The sequence below is a fragment of the Heptranchias perlo genome, chromosome 16 (genome assembly GCF_035084215.1).
Source record: "Heptranchias perlo isolate sHepPer1 chromosome 16, sHepPer1.hap1, whole genome shotgun sequence".
In the NCBI taxonomy this organism is placed as follows: domain Eukaryota; kingdom Metazoa; phylum Chordata; class Chondrichthyes; order Hexanchiformes; family Hexanchidae; genus Heptranchias; species Heptranchias perlo.
In genome coordinates this window covers 55,308,250-55,331,106 of record NC_090340.1, presented here as the reverse complement: position 1 = coordinate 55,331,106, position 22,857 = coordinate 55,308,250, and the positions used below count along the sequence as shown (strand labels likewise).

The 22,857-nt window shown below is 40.7% G+C and overlaps 1 protein-coding gene across 4 annotated transcripts in view; it reads right to left on the bottom strand.

Annotated features, from left to right (window-relative positions):
• wwox (WW domain containing oxidoreductase) overlaps positions 1-22,857 on the bottom strand; it is a 734,210-nt gene that overhangs the window by 703,050 nt on the left and 8,303 nt on the right. For all 4 annotated transcript variants that reach the window (XM_067998151.1, XM_067998152.1, XM_067998153.1 and 1 more), the window contains exons 2-4: positions 11,705-11,769; positions 4,268-4,325; positions 3,044-3,222 (exon numbers count right to left, since the gene is read on the bottom strand). In XM_067998151.1, the coding sequence (XP_067854252.1) occupies positions 3,044-3,222; positions 4,268-4,325; positions 11,705-11,769 (302 nt within the window). The remainder of the gene's footprint in view (positions 1-3,043; positions 3,223-4,267; positions 4,326-11,704; positions 11,770-22,857) is intronic.

Below are 22,857 nucleotides of genomic sequence, written 5' to 3'. Positions count from 1 at the left end.
TTTGCCTCATCTTATCCCGTATGCTCCTCGTCATCTACGGGGCTCTAGATTTGGCAGTCCCACCCTTTATCTTTGTGGGAACATGTTTACTCTAAACCCCTTGAAAACCTCCCACTGCTCTACCTTCAAGTAGCTGTTTCCAGTCCACTTTTGCTAAATCACTTCTCAGCTTAGTAAAAATGGCCTTTCCCCAATTTAGAACTTTTATTCCTGTTCTATCTGACCTTTTCCATAACTATGCTAAATCTAACTGAATTATGATCCACCAAAATGCTCTCCTAGTGATAGTCCTTCCACCTGCCCAGCTTCATTCCCTGGCCCTCCCCGCCTCTTGTTGGGCTTGCTACGTACTGGCTAAAAAAGTTCTCCTGCATGCAATTTAAGAATTCTGTGCCCTCTATATCTTTTGCACTGATTGTATCCCAGTTAATATTAGGGTAGTTGAAATCCCCTATTACTGCCCTATTGTTTTTGCACTTCAGAAATTTGCCTACATATTTGTTCTTCTATCGCCCTCTGATTGTTTGGGGGTCTATAGTACACTCCCAGAAGTGTGACTGCGCTTTTTTTGTTCCTTCGCTCAACCCATATGGCCTCATTTGATGATCCTTCTAACATATCATCCCTCCTCACAGCCGTAATTGTTTCTTTAACCAATATTGCCATCCCCTCTCTTTTTTTTTTTACCTCCCTCTATCTCGTCTGAAAATCCTGTAACCAGGAACATTGAGCTGCCATTCCTGCCCGTTTAAGCCATGTTTCAGTAATATCATACTTCCACGTGTCTATCTGTGCTCTTAGCTCATCTGCCTTGTTCACTATACTCCTTGCATTGAGGCATATACCATTGAGCACTGCCAAACTCCTTTGTTGTCTAGTTTCTAACCTTTGTTTCTTCTGCCTTCCAAACTCATTTACTAATTTTCTGCCTCCCATTTCCAGCTCTGCTTCTCTCCCTTCTGAATCTACACTCAGGTTCCCATCACCCTGTCAAGCTAGTTTAAACCCACCCCCCACAGAACTTAAGAGCCTCCCTGCAAGGACACTGGTCCTGGCTCTGCTGAGATGCAACCAGTCCAGCCTGTACAGGTCCTACCTCCCCTAGAACTAGTCCCAATGCCTCAGAAATTTAAAGCCCTCCCTCCTGTACCATCTCTCCAGCCACGCATTCACCTTCTCTATCCTATTTCTATACTCACGAGCACAAGGCACCGGGAGTAATTCGGAGATTACTACTTGAGGTCCTGCTTATTAATCTCTTTCCTAACTCCCCTTAAAATCTGCCTACTGGACCTCATTGCTCTTTCTACCTATGTCATTGGTACCGATATGGACCACTACCTCTGGCTGCTCACCCTCTCCCTCCAGAATGTTCTGCAGCCGCTCAGTGACATCCTTGACTCTGGACCAGGGAGGCAACATACCATCCTGGAATCTCATCTGCGGCTGCAGAAACGCCTATCTGTTCCCCTAACTATAGGATCCCCATATCACTATTGCTCTCCTGACCTTTCTTCTCCCAGTACAGCTGTACAGGTTCTACAAACTGACATGTTGATCAGTCTTTTTTGACAATTAATTATGACATTAATATTCAGATATTTCATTCAACCTCTCTAAGCTGGAGAGGTAAAGACTCTCTTAAGAATCATTTTTAATGGCAGTTGCAAGCCTGGATAAAATACTGTTCTTTGGCTTTTAATCAAAACACAGCTATGGTTCTGTGCACTTTTCTTTAAGCCAACTACAACAAACTATCAGCACTGCGACATCTATGTAAAAGCACATTTGGACAAGCTGCAGTTTTAACGAATGAATGCCCATGCTTGTGACCTCTGCATTTATTCAGCACATGGGAGCCATTTAAACTCTTGCTAACTCATGGATTTCCAAGTTCATCTTTTTCTTCAAAAAAAAATTAATGCCAGAAATTTACATTCAAATACTACAATCAGTTTTGCTTCAGTTTTTTTTTGCTCTCCCAGTTTTACCCCCTTATCTCCTTAAGGCAGCAACTCTTGCTGGGATAGAGTTGCACATGCATTGTAAATGCCTTCCTCTACTTCACTCAAGTGCCTGTTCTACATTTAACAGCAAATGTCTGCAGGTTATTTGACTTCACAGCCAAACCGTGCCCTCAAAAGATATCCACAGACTCACACTTTGCAGCAAGGCTCACTAAACAATATTCAGGGTTGCAATGTTGGATGGGTTTTACTGTCCACAGCCCAGGGGAACGGATGCAAATTGTATGTCTCCAACAGAGAAGAGTTAATTCAGCACATATTGCCTACCGAAACTGGACCTGCTTATTAGTGTAGCTTAGTGCCACACCGGATGGTGCCTTTACCCACTAGGACAAAGGCCCTATGCTTTAGTGAAGTGACAGAAAATGCAGATTAGTAAACTGGAAAGCAACCAGTGAACTGAAAGGCTAGTGACAGCCTATTGTGGTACAAGGCAGTAGAACATAGATTTGGTCCAACAGTTACCCTGTGAGAAGACAGCCTGGATATCATCTAATTTTCTGCAGTGAGTTCTTTGATGACTGACAAGATCGATTTTTTGCTAGGAATGAGCGTCCACAGAATGAACAGTGGATCTGATACACCAGCTTGGGGGATCCTGATTTTTCAGGCGAGACTTCAGCTGGCTTCCTCAGTAGAACATACAAAATGGAGACAGGCATATCCCCACTAGAATTCTCCTGTCCTTCTATGGCGAGCCTTTTAAAAGAGGGTTGGGACCAAATACTGGACTGCCTTCCCTAATAATGTGGGAAATAAAAAGGAAAAAAATCACTCATTTTAAACTTTTGATAACTAATTGAGAAACCAAGGTAAAGGGCCAAGATCCATAGTTTGAGACACCAATACTGAAAAGTCAATAAGTAACTATTAGGAAAAGTCAAAATTGGATTTTAAAAGATTGTACTTGTAGGAGGAAGGTAAGACCAAGGAAGGCAAGATGTTCCATAATTTCCAACTATAAAACAGTATTTACTATTAATAAAGAAGTTGGATACCAGATTGATGCTACTTACCAATCCCTGAATTGGCACCAGTGACAATGGCAACTTTGCCACTTAGATCTCGACCTTGTAAAATTTCCATAGCAGCACTGTTCCCATCATACCGCTGCCGAATGTTTGGTTTCTCAGATGTCTCTTCAACAGTAAATGCTAAACGTGGATCCAGGTACGTGGTCCGTTTGTTTATGTGACTAAGAACAGAGATTTTACAAGCAACTTCAATAACTAACCTTAAAGAAATATGTAAACAAAGTGAAATGGTGAATGAAATAAATATGAAATAAATTTATCCATTAGCCCCTGCTGTTTTTCTTCTTCCCTCACTCCTCCACTAACTTTCTAATTGCTTACATCTGGTTACCAAATTAAAATTGAGCTGGAGTATTCGCTTTACCAAATGAACAGAATTAATCCCTTAGTCATTAGCAGCTCTGAACAAATATGCTTGTTCTTGTAAACTAGCAGTTTGGAATGTGAATCTGTTGCCTTTGTAAATTGTGCAAATGATTCTCTGCAATACTAATACCCATTGCAGACAGGGTACCAATCAAAAATGATGAAAGACAATATTTCACCATCAGATCCACCATCATTAGGTTAATGTTTCAGGTAAAGACTTTTTGTTAGGACTGGAATCTAGAAGACAGCCAAGCTTCTTCATTCTGACCAAAACAAAGAGCGAAAAAATTTTTTAAAGTCAGGCAGACGAACTATCGCAAAGACAGTATGTTGCCCCTGCAACTCGTAGCAAATGTAACACCTGCCCACTCACATTTTCCAACCCCATTTTCCAGGCCCCAATAACATTCCTTCCATGTGAGACAGCAATGTACATGTACTTCATCCAATCTGGTGTATCCCGCTGTATAGTCTTCACTATTATGCCGAGGACACTAAATACAGATTGGGTAACCATCCTGCCAAACATCACTTGTTCTGCCCACAAATTTGATTCCAATTTCCCCATGGTTCACCACTTCAATTCCATCAACCATTCACATTCCAATTTTTGACTTTGGCCTCCTTTAGTACACCATCCAAAATGCAAATCTATCTTTTCTCTTTTCAGATATTGATTGAGCATTTCCAGCATTTTTTGCTTATATTTCTGATTTCCAATATTGATGCTTTTTTAAAAATCTCCATTCCAATCCCAGTCTACCCATAAATGTATCACAGCAATTTCCTGAGCTGAAAGATGCAATTCTCATTGGTTTCACCCATCTGTATACTTACTCAACAAAGTACATCTGACCATTTTCATCTGTTTCTTGTTCCCAACCATATGGCAAATCTAACAGAAAAAGGGTGCAAATTTTACATCACTGTAGTTCATCTTAAAAATAAACATCTCTACTACATTAATATACTCTACTATAACTCCAAAACACTGGAATATCTTCACATTTGTAGTGCAATGACATAATCTGTGATCCTTAGTTTAAACACAGCATTCTTGAACTTAGACTCATTTGAGGTGCAGAGTCTGTAGGGTCAAGGATGCAACATTTATGGGCTAGGTCACATTTTGCAGCACCCAAAACATTCTAGAAAAGCCTCTTATTCTCTACTAAGTGTTTGATTCAGGACAGGGAAAAAAATTTATACTACAGCATATTTGATACAGTAAATTAGGCATCGACCTATTTTAGATGTGTGAGGTGGGGAGGAGAGCAATCTTTGCATTTTCTAAAAAATTAAAGTTGCTATAAAAAACTAGCTGATCTTCCATGACGTTACTCAAGGGTAGTCTGGCATCTGCAGCACAAATGTGATGTTAAGTGCTAAAACGGAGCCATATTCAACCTGGCCCATCCCATTAAGGCCATTGTTCAGGAAATCATTTTGTGGTAGTGGTCTCAGTAGGTAGAACTTGAAGTTATTTAGAGGCTAATTCAAAAGAAAAGTCTCTAGATTGTCAGATGTTGCAAATCCCTGGCTCATGCCCTGAAGTGGCCAGGTTACCAAGATCAGAGAAAATACCTGGAAATTACTGTCTTTCTACCTTTTATACTTGATACTATCTAAAGTGCAACAGACATGCACTACAGATACATATAAAAAGATGGATCGACAGTATGACATAGTACATGTATTCTGGAATACCCATAGAGGGCTAATCCTTCCATTCTGGGATCTTTACAAGGCATATAAAACATGCACATAGTCGAGTAAAGACAGATGTTTTCTAATTACCTGCCTGTACAAGCATGTGTGAATGCCTTTCATTTGTATGAGCTCGAGCTGGGCCCAGTTAAGAGGAAAGAACATAGTTAGATTATTGTGTTATATTCTTTGAGCAGATAGTTTTCTTGCCAGGCCTTGTTCGGACTATCAGAAAGTATGCCTCCTTAACCTGATTTCAATGCTAGAAGAGAGCAAGTGATAAAAAAAATAATGGAGAACATGTCATTTGTCAAACTAATTAAAATGTGGCAAATTTAGTTCCTGCCACAGATCGGTTTAGTTTAATGACATCTTTGGAAGTGACCCATGTGACTCAATTGGTCATTTTCATTGGCTTACGCTCTGTTTCTAGAGTTTGTAGGTTTGTAAATGCAGCACTAAGGCCTAGGAAATGCATTTCATCATTTACAACCTTGGTCATTTTCCAGGAAGAGGGACTTCTTTTGAGATGTTTAAGCTCAGACATTGTTGGGAAAGTGTAGAACGCTTATGAAGGTCAGAAGGAAGTGTTCAAGAGTGAGAAGTTAGAAGGTTCAAGAAAGGTGAAATGTTTAGATCAAACTAGAAAACTGCAAGTGTATCAAAACAGTTACTGTTAAAACTAATGTTTTATAACACAGGGTACAGCATAATAGCAAAAGGGAATTACAAGCAAGGTTAGTTGGAAAGAGATGTCTGAAGAAAGACAACCACAACTAGCTGCAGGTGTCTCTAGAGCCAAAACCACAGTATTCTAGTTAAAGACTGCCCAACAACAGCAGCCTACTGTTTAAGTATAGAGACTGAATGTCCCTTTGTGATGGGAACATAAAATCAGTCTTACAATGAAAACCTGCCAGTGATACTTTGAATACAAACCATAACTTCAATCTTGCCAGGTCCTACTGTAATCTTAGTTATCCAAAGTAGCTTTATCATACTGTTACTAAGTGAAAGCCAACTCCAACAGAGATATTGTGATACACAAACTGCCATTGCACTTATGATGATTTTGCTTCCGATAATGGATATTAAGAATTAATCAATACTGAATCTTGTGGTCGTACTAACTTTGTGTGTTATCATAGATGTTGTTAAATGATCTATTTGTTAATGCAGGTGTGTATCTAACTCAGTCTTTGACGCCTCTGAGAAGTAGGACTTAAGCTGTACTTCCCTCACGTTTATACTATTGTCCTGGTGTTGACTGATATGGCTATATTCAAATCAGATCAGGTAGGATGTTTTGGAATAAACTAATTTAGGCATCAAAGAAGAAACTTCAGATATAAGTGTTGCATCCCAAACTAATTTCCAAAATGTAAATATTGGTAATGGAAGTGGGAGAAGGAAGTGCAAAATTCATCTTATACCTGCCAATCGATTACATATTGGAAGTCTGGAATATAATATTTTTTACATTGTGGATAGTGTGCAGAACTTATAAATGCATATAAAAGATACAGAGTCAGATTTTTTTTCCCCAAAAAGCAATGGACTTTAATTACGACACCTTCAATATGTGTAACATAGGGGGAAATACATCAGCTGTCAAACTGTTCCATTTCCACAGCCCATCTAATTAATTTGATAAAAGTTGCATTTTTTTGATAATAGAAGATAATGTTAATCTTTTTAAAGCTCATTTTGTATAGCAGTCTTATACAGCATTCATTTTTAGGAATGAATATAGAAACATTTACTATAAAACACTATTCATCTCAAATATTATGATTTAAACAGAATATAAAACTGGGTGTTATAGGTGCTGCTCTATGCCCATTAGCCACAGTCGAAGGTTTGCTCATGAAATTTGCACCCAAATTGAAATTGAATTTTGTACCCATTTTAACCTGATCTGAACTGACCTGGGGAATGGGTTCCAACTCCATCTGGATTACTCCTGGTCACAAAATGCATGGTGAAGAGCTCCAGCTGGCAACAAGCCCAAAGCAGATAGTCATTTCAGACTGGGGTGCACCACAGCTCTTATAACATTGGGGAAGCAGTTGTCCCCTCTGCTCCCCCTAAACCAGCACCTATGTAAAGGGTCTATCTGTATAACTTGTTTACTATTACATCATTTTTTATCTTTTCACAGTTTGAAACCATTAATTACGCCTTCACGGCCAATCAATCCATTGGGTATAAACCTTTGTAGCCTTCAAGTTTGTTCACTAGAATGTATGAAATTCATGAAGCTGGGTAATTTTGTCAGTTTTTAGGGTAAACTCCCCTAACCAAGAGACCAGGAAATCTGCTCCTGCATATTCACCAATGTTTTTCTGTAATCCAATGAGAGGAGGTTTGTCTATCCTACAGCCTGGGTTGAACCGCCCTTCAGCTAACCATCTAGGGATAATCACAGGCACAAACACACATCAGACAACTCCAGAACAACACACCGATGCTTTTCAGAAGCAAAATCTGATTCTGTATTGCTCAACATTTGAAACAAAAACAATGCCATTTAAAAATACACAACAACAAAATACGATTTTTTTTTTGTGCATGTGTTATCAGGACCCTTTTCCAAAATTAAACCATTCATAAATAAAACCAGAGACCCTGCTTATTTTGCTTAGGTAATATTATTTTTAACCTCAGTAGAGGTAAACAGCGAATCCTAGCTTGGAAGATCTACCTGTTCTGTGTCGCCCACTCACCTACATTAGTTGGTACTCCCAACATCCCAAATTTAAAATTCTCATCCTCACCTTGCAATCCCTTTATGGCCTCACCCCTCCCTATCTCTCTGACCTCCTCCAGCTCTACAATCTTCCCCAAACACTGCATTCCTCCGACTCTGGCCTCTCGTGCATCCCCCACTCCCTTTACCCCACCAATGGCAGCCGTGCCTTCAGCCGTCTAGACCCTAAACTCTGGAATTTCCTCACGAAACCGCCCTGCCCCTCCACCCCTACTTTAAGACTACTTAAAACTCACCTCTTTGACCAAGCTTTTGGTCATCCGTCCTAACATTTCCTTCTTTGGCTCAGCATCCATTTTTAGGTGGTGGCGCAGGTTGCATTGGTTGTTGTAGTAGACGACTGTGTGAGGGACCTAAAGTAATATTAGTTCATACTCCTGTTAACCAGGAAAGCTTAAGCTTTGTTCTTAATGCATAGCGCTGGGCTTAGAAATTTCTCCAACACACACTCACTCACACTTTTGGCCCTTTCTCCCCCATAATATCTGCACTAAACAAAAAGTCAAAATTGTTAACCTAATTTTTTAATTTGAATATTATGCAAATGATTTAACATTTAAGCAATGATCAAAGTTCAAATGCTCTGGAATAAACTTTTAATTTTATTCCTTGGTGGCAAATAAAATGTTACTGTCTCAGAAGTGTAAGCAACAAAATGGTTTTCCATATAAAAGCCTTCTTACGTTTCTAGACAACCAAAATTAAATACCAGTAAGAACTTACGACATTAGACTCAACTTTTAATCTTGTTTTATACTATTAGTTTAATGCTAAGCACAAAGACAGAAAACAAATACCAAATCAAACCAGTGCGCTTTTTGCTCCCTGCCAATTTCCTCCCCTCTCGAATCATCAACCCCTTGCTGACAAGCTGCCAACAGTTACACAAGCAACGGTCGCCCTCCGCAAACTTGCTCAAAAAGCCATTCTTCACGCATGCACTTTGACAATGACCAAGTTATTTGGCTGTGCACGGCATCACAGCAGAGCCCAACTGTGACCTCAACTGACATTTATACACAAGGATTTCCTGCAGTGTTCGCTTGCTAGCAATCAACAGCAAAAACAGTGATTATTTTACCCTCCCGAACCCTGTGGTGCTGATGCCAAATGTTACTTCCCTACCACCATCCCAACTCAGATCACCTAATTCAGCACAGATCAAAGACTGAACTTGGAACCTTGCTGGTCTCTATGGCTCAGCTACTCACTGGATGAACTCAGTGAACCATTGAGGGAACTCAAATCACTATATTCATTTGAGAAAGACACAGTGTCTGATGAGAAGACAAGTAATAAAAACCAACAAAGCATGTAACAGAAGTAGCAAGCTATCAATGCAGTAACATCAAGTGACTGGAGAACCACTGAGGTTTGCATTCCTGGGATCCTGGCCATTTTTACGACACTGAACTCCCAGGACTCTCAGCCAAAAATCTCAGGATTTTGGACTTAAAGTGCACTTGCAGCCACAGTATTGTATGATATTTCTTTTAAGTCATTAGGCAAGCAAATCAGAGCCGCAAGCATTATTACAGGTCAAATTATTCATTGAGGTCTGAAATTGGGTTAAGTTTGATCCTAAACTTACCACATTAGTTAATTCAATTTGAAAGTTTGGGGTGGTTTTCTAAATCAAGAAACGGACAGAATCAAACTAAAATACAACAGCACTGTGAGCAGAAATTAAAAACTATACGACTGAGATTTTACTTGGTGCCAACACTGATTTTGGCCACTTTACCAGAAATGAACCCACAAAATTGTACACTTGCTCAAAAAACAGAACTGTAAATGCCAGAGGAAGGTCGTCAACAGATCAGTCACACAATAGCGTTTATACAATTTTTTTTAAAACAAGTACTTATTCAGAAACTGTTGTAAAACTAATCATTGTTGTTTTTGAACTGTAAATCACCAATCTAGTTATTTCAGAAAAACGTGTTACTGAGAGCAGTGAAGCATGCACAAAATTGAGTGTCACCAACTATCAAATGTACAAGAAAATCTTGCAATAGCTTTTCTGTCACCCTGAAAAGCCTGAAATACAGAGGTTATTTTTGCACCTTTGCAACCAGTGATTGCTCCATTATGTCCTGGAGCTATACCACACGGCACAGTAATATTCCTCTGATTCAACAAGAGAAATAAAGTTTCTGTATTGCACACTATGGAACCAGAAAACCAGCCTGAAATTCCCAAGCTTCTGTAAATGCTGCTGCTGGAAATAAGGACCATTCACTGTTTTTTGTTGGTACTAGTTCTTTATCCCAAGATTTGCAAGACTGAATGCTGAAACCCTAGGATTACAATATGCATCCAGGATTGCAAATCCTAACTATCACAATGGGTTACTGCTATGTCCTTTGAGACCCAGGTTTAAATACAAGCCAGATAAATGCGATAAAAGTCTTCTCTCTCCAATGGCTGCAGGCATCCCAAGTGAAATGAGCTACTGCAGTTTCGTTCCCTATGTCAGCGAATCCACAGCACAATTGTCGGCCATGTGGTGAATTGGCAATCTCACGCTTGTTGTCACGCACGAGTTTGCTCACTTCCAGCAAAACTCAGAGCACCACCACAATGTCCAGAGCCAAACATGCCTGCATACATGTGGAGGTGCTCAGAATTTCAAGAGGAAGCTAAAGAATTGAACACACCACTAGTATACATTACATTTGTCTACTGGTACATTATGTGTCAACCTGAAAAACTGCACCTGCACCGTTAAGCATAAACTGTGGCACTTTTGCACCTCATCATGTTATTTGGATTGGATTATGCAACCTCATGTCAGCTGTTTATGCTAAGATGGAGCCCAAAGAACATTATTCCACTACCAGAACCAACAGTATAGGAATTTCAGTTTGGTGGCTCATGCTTGGGATTTTTGTACTGAATTTACAATCAAAGCAGCACAAGACTCCCAAGCACAACAAGTGCATCACAACATCATGAGGATGGTTGGTGTGAGCAATGAAACATTGTACTGATGCAGTAGGGGGTGCTTTTCTGAGGCGCGAGTTGAAGCTTATTGCTCAGGTAAAGTAGAGGATATTTTATTCTGCATCACTTCAGCTGGGTTGAAAATTATTACATTCCCTAGGACTGATATTATGAACCGCACAACCAAAAACCACGACATATATGAATGTGCACTACAGGCATATAAAACAGACAGATGAACTCTCAATTACAAAGTAACTATATTGTAGAGAAAGTAACTTAAAATGTCTCTTCTACTCAAAAAGTTCATTTTTATTTTAAACACACAAGGGTTTCTTATGTTCACAAATGAAAAATGGAATGGATGGGAAGAGTCACTTAAAATTTTAAATAGATCTCTTTTCTAAAGAAAATACATGCATCACTTTATCACATCATGAATCTCAAAACAGAGGTTTATAATTATTATTCCTCATTTTGTATGCCAATTTTTCCATTCAGACTAAGCATAAAATTGAATTTTCCCATACTGCGATTGATGGAACAGAATCTTTTTGATTTTCCAACTTAAAATCTTGGCTAATGCTCGTGAAGTTGATACTGGATAGATTTAATCAAAAGACTGAATGCCACAGACTAGCACTGAATTCTCGGGGGAAGAATGCAATGATTTTGGTTATGCAGGAAACTAATTGCTTGCACCATTTAAACTAAGATATCAGTTATCTTTACCACCTTGCTTGTGTGTGATATTTTACACTCCAAAAATGTGAGCAGTAAAGAAGACTTAACAACAGACTCATCATAAAAAAAGGTTTTAATATTTTTACACTGTGGTTTGTAATACACACCTCCAGCCACACGTTTCTTTTTTCCTGTTTTTGGATGGTCCCATTGGGTCTTCAGTTCAACATGACTGTTGGATAAAGAGAAAATAAGAGTTAAACATTTGCTGGCAATTAAAACTCTGAAGTGATGCATTTATTTGCAAATTAAACACTTAAAGAATTTGCATGCATCTGTGCAACAGAAAGACAAATCAATACTAGCATTAAAAGAGATTTCAATTAAAGTAAAATTGTAAAACGTGGGACAACCAAAAAAAAAACAATGCTGCAAGCCAAAATACTTTACTTAAGATGCTTTTGTTTGATGTTGTTTTATGCAAGGTGTATAGCCCAAAAATGTATCCTCAGTATTCCATGCCTTGCACAACTGACTGCCAACTCAACAGCTAAACTACAGTGATAGGCTGCAAGCACTTGCTCTGATACAGTCTGCATCTTCATACAGTACAAAGGTCCAACCCAATTGCCAGTGTACTGCAGGTTATTCTACTCCAATTTTTTTTCCTACATCACCAAAATTGTGGAATTCCTTGGGCCTTTTCAACCCCAAGCTCAGCATCACTTAATCTTACATCCAGACTGACTATGCCTACTCTTTCACTTTTGAATCTTGGTAGTGTCCTGTATTGGGTGTTAAAAGAAACAATTTTGCAATTGAGGTTAGGGTTTGTGTCAGGAATTCCAACAAGAACCAGGTAAATGTAACAAAGCTGCAAATCAGTACGTTACTGCAATTCATTTATTCAGTCAACCAAAACAAAAACAGATGCATTGACATACAAAAATCTGTTAGATTTCTTTTCAACAAGTGCTTGTGTCTCTGGATAAACTTGGCAATTGTGTAACGTAATGAACATTAAAAAAAAACTAAATTGAACATTTTGCAGTTATACCAACATTCTACACCTTGAAATGTTTGGCTTACATCAGAAATTTCTATACTAAGCTAATCAGTAGGTGGCCTCCTCCCGATAACCACACCATCACAGAAGCCAGTCTTCAGCCAATTCGATTCATCCACAAGATATCAAGAAACGGCCGAGTGCACTGGATACAACAAAGGGCCCTGACAGCATCCCGGCTGTAGTGCTGAAGACTTGTGCTCCAGAACTAGCTGCGCCTCTAGCCAAACTGTTCCAGTACAGCTACAACACTGGCATCTACCCAACAATGTGGAACATTGCCCAGGTATGTCCTGTCCACAAAAAGCAGGACAAATCCAATCCGGCCAATTACCGCCCCATCAGTCTACTCTCGATCATCAGCAAAGTGATGGAAGGTGTCGTCGACAGTGCTATCAAGCGGCACTTACTCACCAATAACCTGCTCACCAATGCTCAGTTTGGGTTCCGCCAGGACCACTCTGCTCCAGACCTCATTACAGACTTGGTCCAAACATGGATAAAAGAGCTGAATTCCAGAGGTGAGGTGAGAGTGACTGCCCTTGACATCAAGGCAGCATTTGACCGAGTGTGGCACCAAGGAGCCCTAGTAAAATTGAAGTCAATGGGAATCAGGGGGAAAACTCTCCAGTGGCTGGGGTCATACCTAGCACAAAGGAAGATGGTAGCGGTTGTTGGAGGCCAATCATCTCAGCCCCAGGACATTGCAACAGGAGTTCCTCAGGGCAGTGTCCGAGGCCCAACCATCTTCAGCTGCTTCATCAATGACCTTCCCTCCATAAGGTCGGGAATGGGTATGTTCGCTGATGATCGCAGTGTTCAGTTCCATTCGCAACCCCTCAGATAATGAAGGAGTCCATGCCCACATGCAGCAAGACCTGGACAACATCCAGGCTTGGGCTCATAAGTGGCAAGTAACATTCACTCCAGACAAGTGCCAGGTAATGACCATCTCCAACAAGAGACAGTCTAACCACCTCCCCTTGACATTCAACGGCATTACCATCACCGAATCCCCCACCATCAACATCCTGGGGGTCACCACTGACCAGAAACTTAACTGGACCAGCTACATAAATACTATGGCTACAAGAGCAGGTCAGAGGCTGGGTATTCTGCGGTGAGTGACTCACCTCCTGACTTCCCAAAGCCTTTCCACCATCGACAAAGCACAAGTCAGGAGTGTGATGGAATACTCTCCATTTGCCTGGATGAGTGCAGCTCCAACAACATTCAAGAAGCTCGACACCATCCAGGACAAAGCAGCCCGCTTGATTGGCACCCCATCCACACCCTAAACATTCATTCCCTTCACCACCGGCGCAGTGGCTGCAGTGTGTACCATCCACAGCAACTCGCCAAGGCTTCTTCGACAGCACCTCCAAAACCCACGACCTCTACCACCTAGAAGGACAAGGGCAGCAGGCACATGGGAACACCACCACCTGCACATTCCCCTCCAAGTCACACACCATCCCGACTTGGAAATATATCGCCGTTCCTTCATCATCGCTGGGTCAAAATCCTGGAACTCCCTTCCTAACAGCACCGTGGGAGAACCTTCACCACACAGACAGCAGTGGTTCAAGAAGGCCGCTCACCACCACCTTCTCAGGGGCAATTAAGGATGGGCAATAAATGCTGGCCTTGCCAGCGACGCCCACATCCCATGAACGAATAAAAAAGTTGAGTACCCTGGAACTTTGCAGTTGTATAAGGAATCCTCATCTGTGGCTGTCTGTATTCTCTATTCTAAGCCGCTACTGAAAATGGATTAATTACAGACAGCAACTAAGAGAAGTCTACTGTACTTTTATTTTTCCTCCTTCCCCAACCCAAAATTCCCGACTAAAGTACGAAATGCTGTGTCTAAAAAAAAATTCAGACGTGCATGGAGCGGGGGGCGGGCGGTGGAGAAGAGAAAAGAATGTACTTTCAACATAAAGTATACCAGTCATATTTAAACATGTGTAGAACTTCTCTCCACTAACAGACGCATGTTGTATGGTCCAAATAAATAAAAAGTTTGGTGCATGTGCATGTCCTTGGCAAAAACAGAACCCCTCAGATGAAGCACACTGTTTCGCACCAGGCTGACTTTTCTTCAAGTAGGTGACAATCTAAATTAGCTTCTTTTCTGTTTACTGCAAAACAATAACGGGTGGTGGAAAGTTACTTTACCCCATTTCTCCCCGTCCTCACCTCATCGACAAAACCTACCTCCTTCTCTCAATCCCATTCCAAATAAACTTCAAACCACCCAACTTCCCTTTCATCCCATGCCAGCTGACACTGTAAATGGTTCCCTCTCCTCAGATACTGTCCCTCTTCCTTTCAAAACCATCAACATCCCACACCTCAACAAAAATCTACCCTTGACCCCTCTATCCTCACCAACTACTGCCCCATTAACATCCTCTGTTTCCTCTCCAATGTCCTTGAACATTTTGTCACCTTCCAACTCTGTCTATTGCTCCTACAATTTCCTGTTTGAATCCCTCCAATACTACTGTCACAGCACCAAAACAGCCCTAACTAAACTTACAAACAACATTGTCTGTAACTATGATTGTGGTGTATTATCCATCCTCAACCTCTCCCCAACCTTTGACATGGTTGACCATATCATTCTCCTCCAACACCTCCAATATCCAGCTCAGTTGGATGGCCCACATTTGGTTCCAAGCTTACCTATCCATTTGTAGTCAGAGCATCTCTCTCCCTTGCCATCACCCTCCCCAACCATTCTCAGGCTGAACCAGATTGTTCATAACCACACCAGCCCATCTGACTCCAAACTGAGTTTCTGCCTCTAACTCTTGCCCGTTTCTACCGCTACCACAGCCCAACTGCCGCTGAAATCTCTATGCTTTTCTCACCTTCAGACTCAATTGCTCCAATTTTCTCCTTGCTATAGTCCCATCCACCCTCCATAGACTCCAGCTCAACCAAATAGCTGTTGCTAGTATTCTACCCTTAACTCACTCCAGCTCCTCCTTCACCCTTGTCCTCACTAATCTACATTGACACCCTGTCCTCCAAAGCTTCAAATTTAAAACTTATGTCCTTGTCTTCATATCTCCCCATGGCCTCAACCCTCTCTATCTCCATATTCTGCTCCAGCCCTAAAACCCTCACCAAGAATTCTCCATTCCTCTGACCAGGCTCCTGACATTCCCCCTCCCTTCACCCCACCAATGACAGCTTTGCCTTCAAATAGCTAGGTCGCCCTTCACTGGGGTTGTCTCCCTAAACCACTCCACCCATCTCCTCTCCTTCTGCTTCCCTCTCCTTAAAACCCACCTCTTTGACCAAGCTTTCGCTCACCCTTCTTTATCGTTTCTTCTTTGGCTCAATGTTGATTTTCTTCACACCTCTGCAAAATACCGTTGGACATTTTTTCAGGGTAACAAGTTACTGTTGCTGCAAATTGAAAGAATTCTCTTCCCTCATCGCAGGGAAGGTTTTCTGCATATGAGAATCACTCTGGGAGCTCTGCTGTACATCTCTTAGGAATCAGTAGGAGAGCTGAATTGCCCAAGTGCAAGCTACAGGGAAAGGCAAGAAAAAACTACCAGGAATTTTTTTTTTTTTTTTAAAAGAAAGTTTACACATGGGTGCTAATGTACAAGGTTAAATTACAAGCCAAATACTGCCACTACTTTGCCACACTAAAGTTTGCTCCTCGCTCCAAGTGTTAGCGAGATAATCAGAACTGACCTATTTATATATTGTTCAAAGCGAGACTGCTGTAAAGAATCAGAAGTATAATTAGCAGGTGCACAAAATTCAAGTTACCAGCATGAGTGCTCCATTGTGATGCAAAAAAACTGCCTTCATTCCATTTACATTGCAGCTATTCAACTACTTTTAAAAAAAATACAAAACAATCCTACATTCTTGGCTTCCAACAGACTGTACAGATTTTACACTAAAACACTTAAAAGTTAATTAGGGAGCAAGAAAATTTAACTAGTGCTGGGTCCGCTGTTATTTGTTATTTATATTAATGATTTGGATGAGAATTTAGGAGGCATGGTTAGTAAGTTTGCAGATGACACCAAGATTGGTGGCATTGTGGACAGTTATCTAGGATTGCAACGGGATCTTGATAAATTGGGCCAGTGGGCCGATGAATGGCAGATGGAGTTTAATTTAGATAAATGTGAGGTGATGCATTTTGGTAGATTGAATCGGGCCAGGACCTACTCCGTTAATGGTAGGGCGTTGGGGAGAGTTATAGAACAAAGAGATCTAGGAGTACAGGTTCATAGCTCCTTGAAAGTGGAGTCACAGGTGGATAGGGTGGTGAAGAAGGCATTCGGCATGCTTGGTTTCATCGGTCAGAACATTGAATGCAGGAGTTGGGATGTCTTGTTGAAGTTGTACAAGACACACTTGAAATACTGTGTACAGTTCTGGTCACCCTATTATAGAAAGGATATTATTAAACTAGAAAGAGTGCAGAAAAGATTTACTAGGATGCTACCAGGACTTGATGGTTTGACTTATAGGGAGAGGTTGGATAGACTGAGACTTTTTTCCCTGGAGAGTAGGAGGTTAAGGGGTGATCTTATAGAAGTCTATAAAATAATGAGGGGCACAGATAAAGGTAGATAGTCAAAATCTTTTCCCAAAGGTAGGGGAGTCTATAACGAGGGGACATAGATTTAAGGTGAGAGGGGAGAGATACAAAAGGGTCCAGAGGGGCAATTTTTTCACTCAAAGGGTGGTGAGTGTCTGGAACGAGCTGCCAGAGGCAGTAGTAGAGGCGGGTACAATTTTGTCTTTTAAAAAGCATTTGGACAGTTGCATGGGTAAGATGGGTATAGAGGGATATGGGCCAAGTGCAGGCAATTGGGACTAGCTTAGTGGTATAAACTGGGCGACATGGACATGTTGGGCCGAAGGGCCTGTTTCCATGTTGTAAACGTCTATGATTCTATGATTCTATAACTCCATTTCTAAAAACATAAACCAGGCATCAAATGGATTTTTTTTTCTGCTCTTGTTCTGAAAACACTGATCTTGCTGGGGTATGACCAGCAGCCCTCCAGTACCTTGCCAAGGTGGCCATTCCTCATGATAGTGGAGGCCATAACAGACAAGCTTTTCTTTTTAAAGCCCATCCCCAGGTGCCCTGATCACATTAAGAGTCAATCACATAGTGCAAGACTGGACTCACATGTAGGCCACATTCCCTTTGCTGAAGGACATTTGTGAACCAACTGCTTTTATTGTGCCAGCTCACAAACTACGTGATTTACTGAGTTCAATTTCATAACTTGCCTTCTAGGATTTATACTCCAAACCTCTAGATTGCTAGTCCTGTACCATAAACCACTAGGCCACCGTACTCTGCTGACCTTTTCTACACACCGTCTGCATATACTTTACAACAAGGGTCATTAGGTACCAGCAGAAATCCTGGCTGACATCTGACATTTCCCCCCTTTCATCGCCCAAGGAACAAAGGGCAGCTATAGAACCCCTAGCAATGCTCAGCTGAGGTCAACTAACTGAAATATGCACACGGCACCAAATTGGGGGGTGTAGTTAACACAAAAGGAAGAATGCATCAAAATGCAAGAGGACATTAATAAACTTGCTGAATTGCCAATTACATGCCCAATTAATTTCAATCTAGATAAGTGAGAGGTGGTGCATTTTGGTAGGAAGAATAAGTGGCCACATACTGCTTGGATAACATAGAAAATAAGAGCAGGAGTAGGCCATTCGGCCCTTCGAGCCTGCTTTGCCATTCAATATGAACATGGCTGATCCTCTATCTCCAATACCATATTCCCACTCTCTCCCCATACCCCTTGATGCCTTGTGTCTAGAAATCTATCTAGTTCCTTCTTAAATAGATTCAGTGACTTGGCCACCACAGCCTTCTGTGGTAGAGAATTCCACAGGTTCACCACCCTCCGAGTGAAGAATTTTCTCCTCATCTCAGTCCTAAATGTCCTACCCCGTATCCTGAGACTGTGACTCCTTGTTCTGGACCCCCCCCCCCCCCACCCCGGGGAAACATCCTCCCTGCAACCAGTCTATCTAGCCTGTCAGAATTTTATATGTTTCAATGAGATCCCCTCCCATTCTTCTAAACTCGAGTGAATACAGGCCAAGTCGACCCAATCTCTCCTCATACGACAGTTCTGCCATCCCAGGGATCAGTCTGGTGAACCTTCACTGCACTCCCTCTATAGCAAGTATATCCTTTCTTAGGTAAGGAGACCAAAACTGCACACAATACTCCAGGTGTGGTCTCACCAAGGCCCTGTACAACTGCAGTAAGACATCCTTGCTCATATACTCAAATCCTCTTGCAATGAAGGCCAACATACCATTTGCTTTCCTAACTGCTTGATGCACCTCCATGTTTGCTTTCAGTGACTGGTGTACAAGGACACCCAGGTCCCTTTGTACATCAACATTCCCCAATCTATCACCATTTAAATAATACTCTTCCTTTCTGTTTTTCCTTCTGAAGTGGATAACTTCACATTTATCCACATGCCATGTATTTGCCCACTCACTCAACTTGTCTAAAATCACCTTGAAGCCTCTTTGCATCAAGCTCACAACTCACATTCCCACCTAGTTTTGTGTCGTTAGCAAACTTGGAAATATTACATTTGGTTCCCTCATCCAAATCATTGATATATATTGTGAATAGCTGGGGCCCAAGCACTGATCCCTGCGGTACCCCACTAGTCACCGCCTGCCACCCCAAAAAAGAACCATTTATTCCTACCCTCTGTTTCCTGTCTGTTAACCAATTTTCAATCCATGCTAGTATATTACCACCAATCCCATGTGCTTTAATTTTGCACACTAACCTCTTCTGTGGGTCTATCAAAGGCCTTCTGGAAATCCAAATAAACCACATCCACTGGTTCTCCCTTATCTATTCTACCAGTTACATCCTCAAAAAACTCCAGTAGGTTTGTCAAACTTGATTTCCCTTTCATAAATCCATGTTGACTTTGTCGAATCATGTTGATATTTTCTAAGTGTTCTGTTATCACATCCTTTATAATAGACTCTAGCATTTTCCCTACAACTGATGTTAGGCTAACCGGTCTGTAGTGCCCTGTTTTCTCTCCCTCCTTTTTTAAATAAATAATGGGGTTACATTTGCCACCCTCCAATCTGCAGGAACTGTTCCATAATCTATAGAATTTTGGAAGATGACAACTAATGCAACCACTATTTCCATGGCTACCTCTTTTAGTACTCTGGGATGCAGATTGTCAGGTCCTGGGGATTTATTGGCTTTAAGTCCCATTAATTTCTCCAGCACTATTTTTTTTTTACTAATACTAATTTCCTTTAATTCCTCCTTCTCACTAGTCCCTTGGTTCCCTAGCATTTCTGGGAAGTTATTTGTGGCCTCTTCCGTGAAGATAGAACCAAAGTATTTGTTTAATTGCTCTGCCATTTCCTTGTTCACCATTATAAATTCTCCCGTTTCTGACTGTAAGGGACCGACACTTGTCTTCACTAATCTTTTTCTTTTTACATACTTGTAGAAGCTTTTACAGTCCACTTTTATGTTCCTTTTACTCTCATGCTCTATTTTTCCCCTCTTAATCTCTTGGTCTTTTTTGCTGATTTCTAAACTGCTCCCAATCCTCAGGGTTGCTACTTTTTCTGGCAACTTTATATGACTCCTCTTTGGATCTAATATTATCCTTAAATTTCTTTTGTTAGCCATGGTTGGGCTGCATTTCCTTTTGTGTTTTTGCACCAGAATCTAAATGGGATAGAGGAGCAAAGGGATCTAGGGGTGCAGAAACATAAATCACTAAAATAGTGACACAGGTTGATAAGGCCATAAAAAGGTAAATCAAGCACTCGGGTTCATTTCCAAAGGGATAGAATTGAAAAGCAGAGAAGTTATGTTAAACTTGTATAGAACCTTGGTTAGTGGAGTACTGTGCACAGTTCTGGTCTCCATATTATAGAAAGATAGAGGCTTTGGAGAGGGTACAAAAAAGATTCACAAGGATGATACCAGAACTGAGAGGATATACTTATCATGAAAGGCTGAACAGGGGCTGGGGCTGTTTTCTCTAGAAAAGAGACTGAGAGGTGACCTGATTGAGGTGTTTAAGATAATGAAAGGGTTTGATAGGGTAGACGCAGAGAAAATCTTTCCACTTGTGGGGGAGTCCAAAACTAGAGGTCATAAATATAAGATAGTTACTAATAAATCCAATCGGGAATTCAGGAGAAACTTCTTTACCCAAAGAGTGATAAGAATGAGGAATGTGCTACCACAAGGAGTAGTTGAGGCAAATAGCATAGATGCATTCAAGGAGAAGCTAGATAAGCACACTCCTGCTTCTATTTCTTATGTTGCAATGTTCTTAGAAAGGAATAGAAGGATATGCCGATAGGATTAGATGTAGGGAGGGAGGAGGCTCGTGTGCAGCATAAACGCCGGCACAGACCAGCTGGGCTGAATGGCTTGTTTCTATGCAGTAGTTTCGATGTAACTCAACACAGGCACAATCAAACCTAGAGTTTCCTGGTCTGTATGGCTTGGTACCACACCATACATTGCATTTATCCCCTGGACCATTAGATGAATTCCAGAAACCTTTTTTTTTTAAAAACGAGTCCATTTTTCCACTTATCTCCGCACCATCATTAATTTTTATAGTTAGTCTAAGTTCTCAATTTATTAAGCGAGCAAATATCAGAACTCCAATCCACAATCCTAATCCTTACCTGGTTTTGAACTCATAACGAAGACAACCACAATTGGGACTGAATCAACAACACCCAAGGTATTCTCAATCACCTGTTTAACATAACCATCAAACAATCAAAAAACTAAGTCGAAAGCACCAGTTCTAGCGACCTCAAACATTACAAAAAAAAATATCCTCTCTCGTCCCCTAACCCAAAGTTGGTTATACTTCATAAAAATAGTATAATACCAGGTCCCCATATGCTTTTAAGATCATCCAGTCCCTGCAGTTCTAGCATATAACTAAAATACAATACATAAATAATTAAAATCAATACCTGTTGACTTAGAGAATAAAATAATTCAGTGTAGAGATGGGATTGGTTACAATTCAAGGACAATTTTTAAAAAATGGAAAATTGTTCACCTCCTAAACCCTGAACGCATTATAATGATAGTCTTCGCAATATTGGTTAGGACATGAAAACTATTCCATTATCAAGTTTTCTTAACACTTAAAACACAGATCGTCCCTTCAGTCCAACAGTAACTACAACTTAATGACAACACACAGAACAAATGCATTATCACAAAGTATACTTGCAGTTACTCCTTTTATGATTTTATCCTCAAAAGGTAGTGCCTACAATTCAAGTACAGTAAATAAAAATAAAATATCATCGGGGGATACCTCTTTCCAGACACAAGAGAAAATGAAGGGTTTTGATAGTTTCTCCTTATTTACTCTGTTTCCACAGGAGGATCGGTAACCAGAGAGCACAAGTTTAAGATAATTGGTAGAAGAACCAGAGGGGCTATGAAGGGAATTTTTTTTACGCAGTAAGTTGTTACGATCTGGAAGGCACTGCCTGAAAGGATGGTGGAAGCAGATTCAATAGTAACTTTCAAAAGGGAATTGGATATATACTTAAAAAGGAAAATTTTGCAGGGCTATGGGGAAAGAGCAGGGGAGTGGGACTGATTGGATAGCTCTTTCAAAGAGCCGGCACAGGGAGTTTTTCCTCATGTCCTGGCCAGCATTCCCCTCTCAACCAATCGCACTGAGGACAGATTATTTGGTTATTTGCTATTTTGTGGGACCTTGCTGTGGGCATATTGGCTGTTGTGTTTACCTAAAATAACAACAGTGAATAATGCACTGCAAAGGTTATCCATTGGTCACAAAGTGCTTTTGAGAAATCCTCAGGACGTGATCAAGCACTACATAAATGCATAAATATTTACTGTACTTGAGCATCGACTTAATGTTTTACCCGTGGGAATTTTAAATTAAGAGAGTTTTCTGGAGGCTTTGTTTGATGGAACTTTCCCATGGAAATATGCCACAAATGATGGGTTTTAAAAAAACTGACTGTAGCTAAGAGGTGAAACAAAAGTATGGAAGTAGTCTTGAATGAAAGTCACTGTTTATAATTTTATTTTTCTGTGATTTTTGAATTGACACATCTAACTTAATTTTATTCAAACTATTGGTATTTCAACAAGAGAACCAGAGACCATCCAAGAAGGGATGTTCATACACAGTGCCC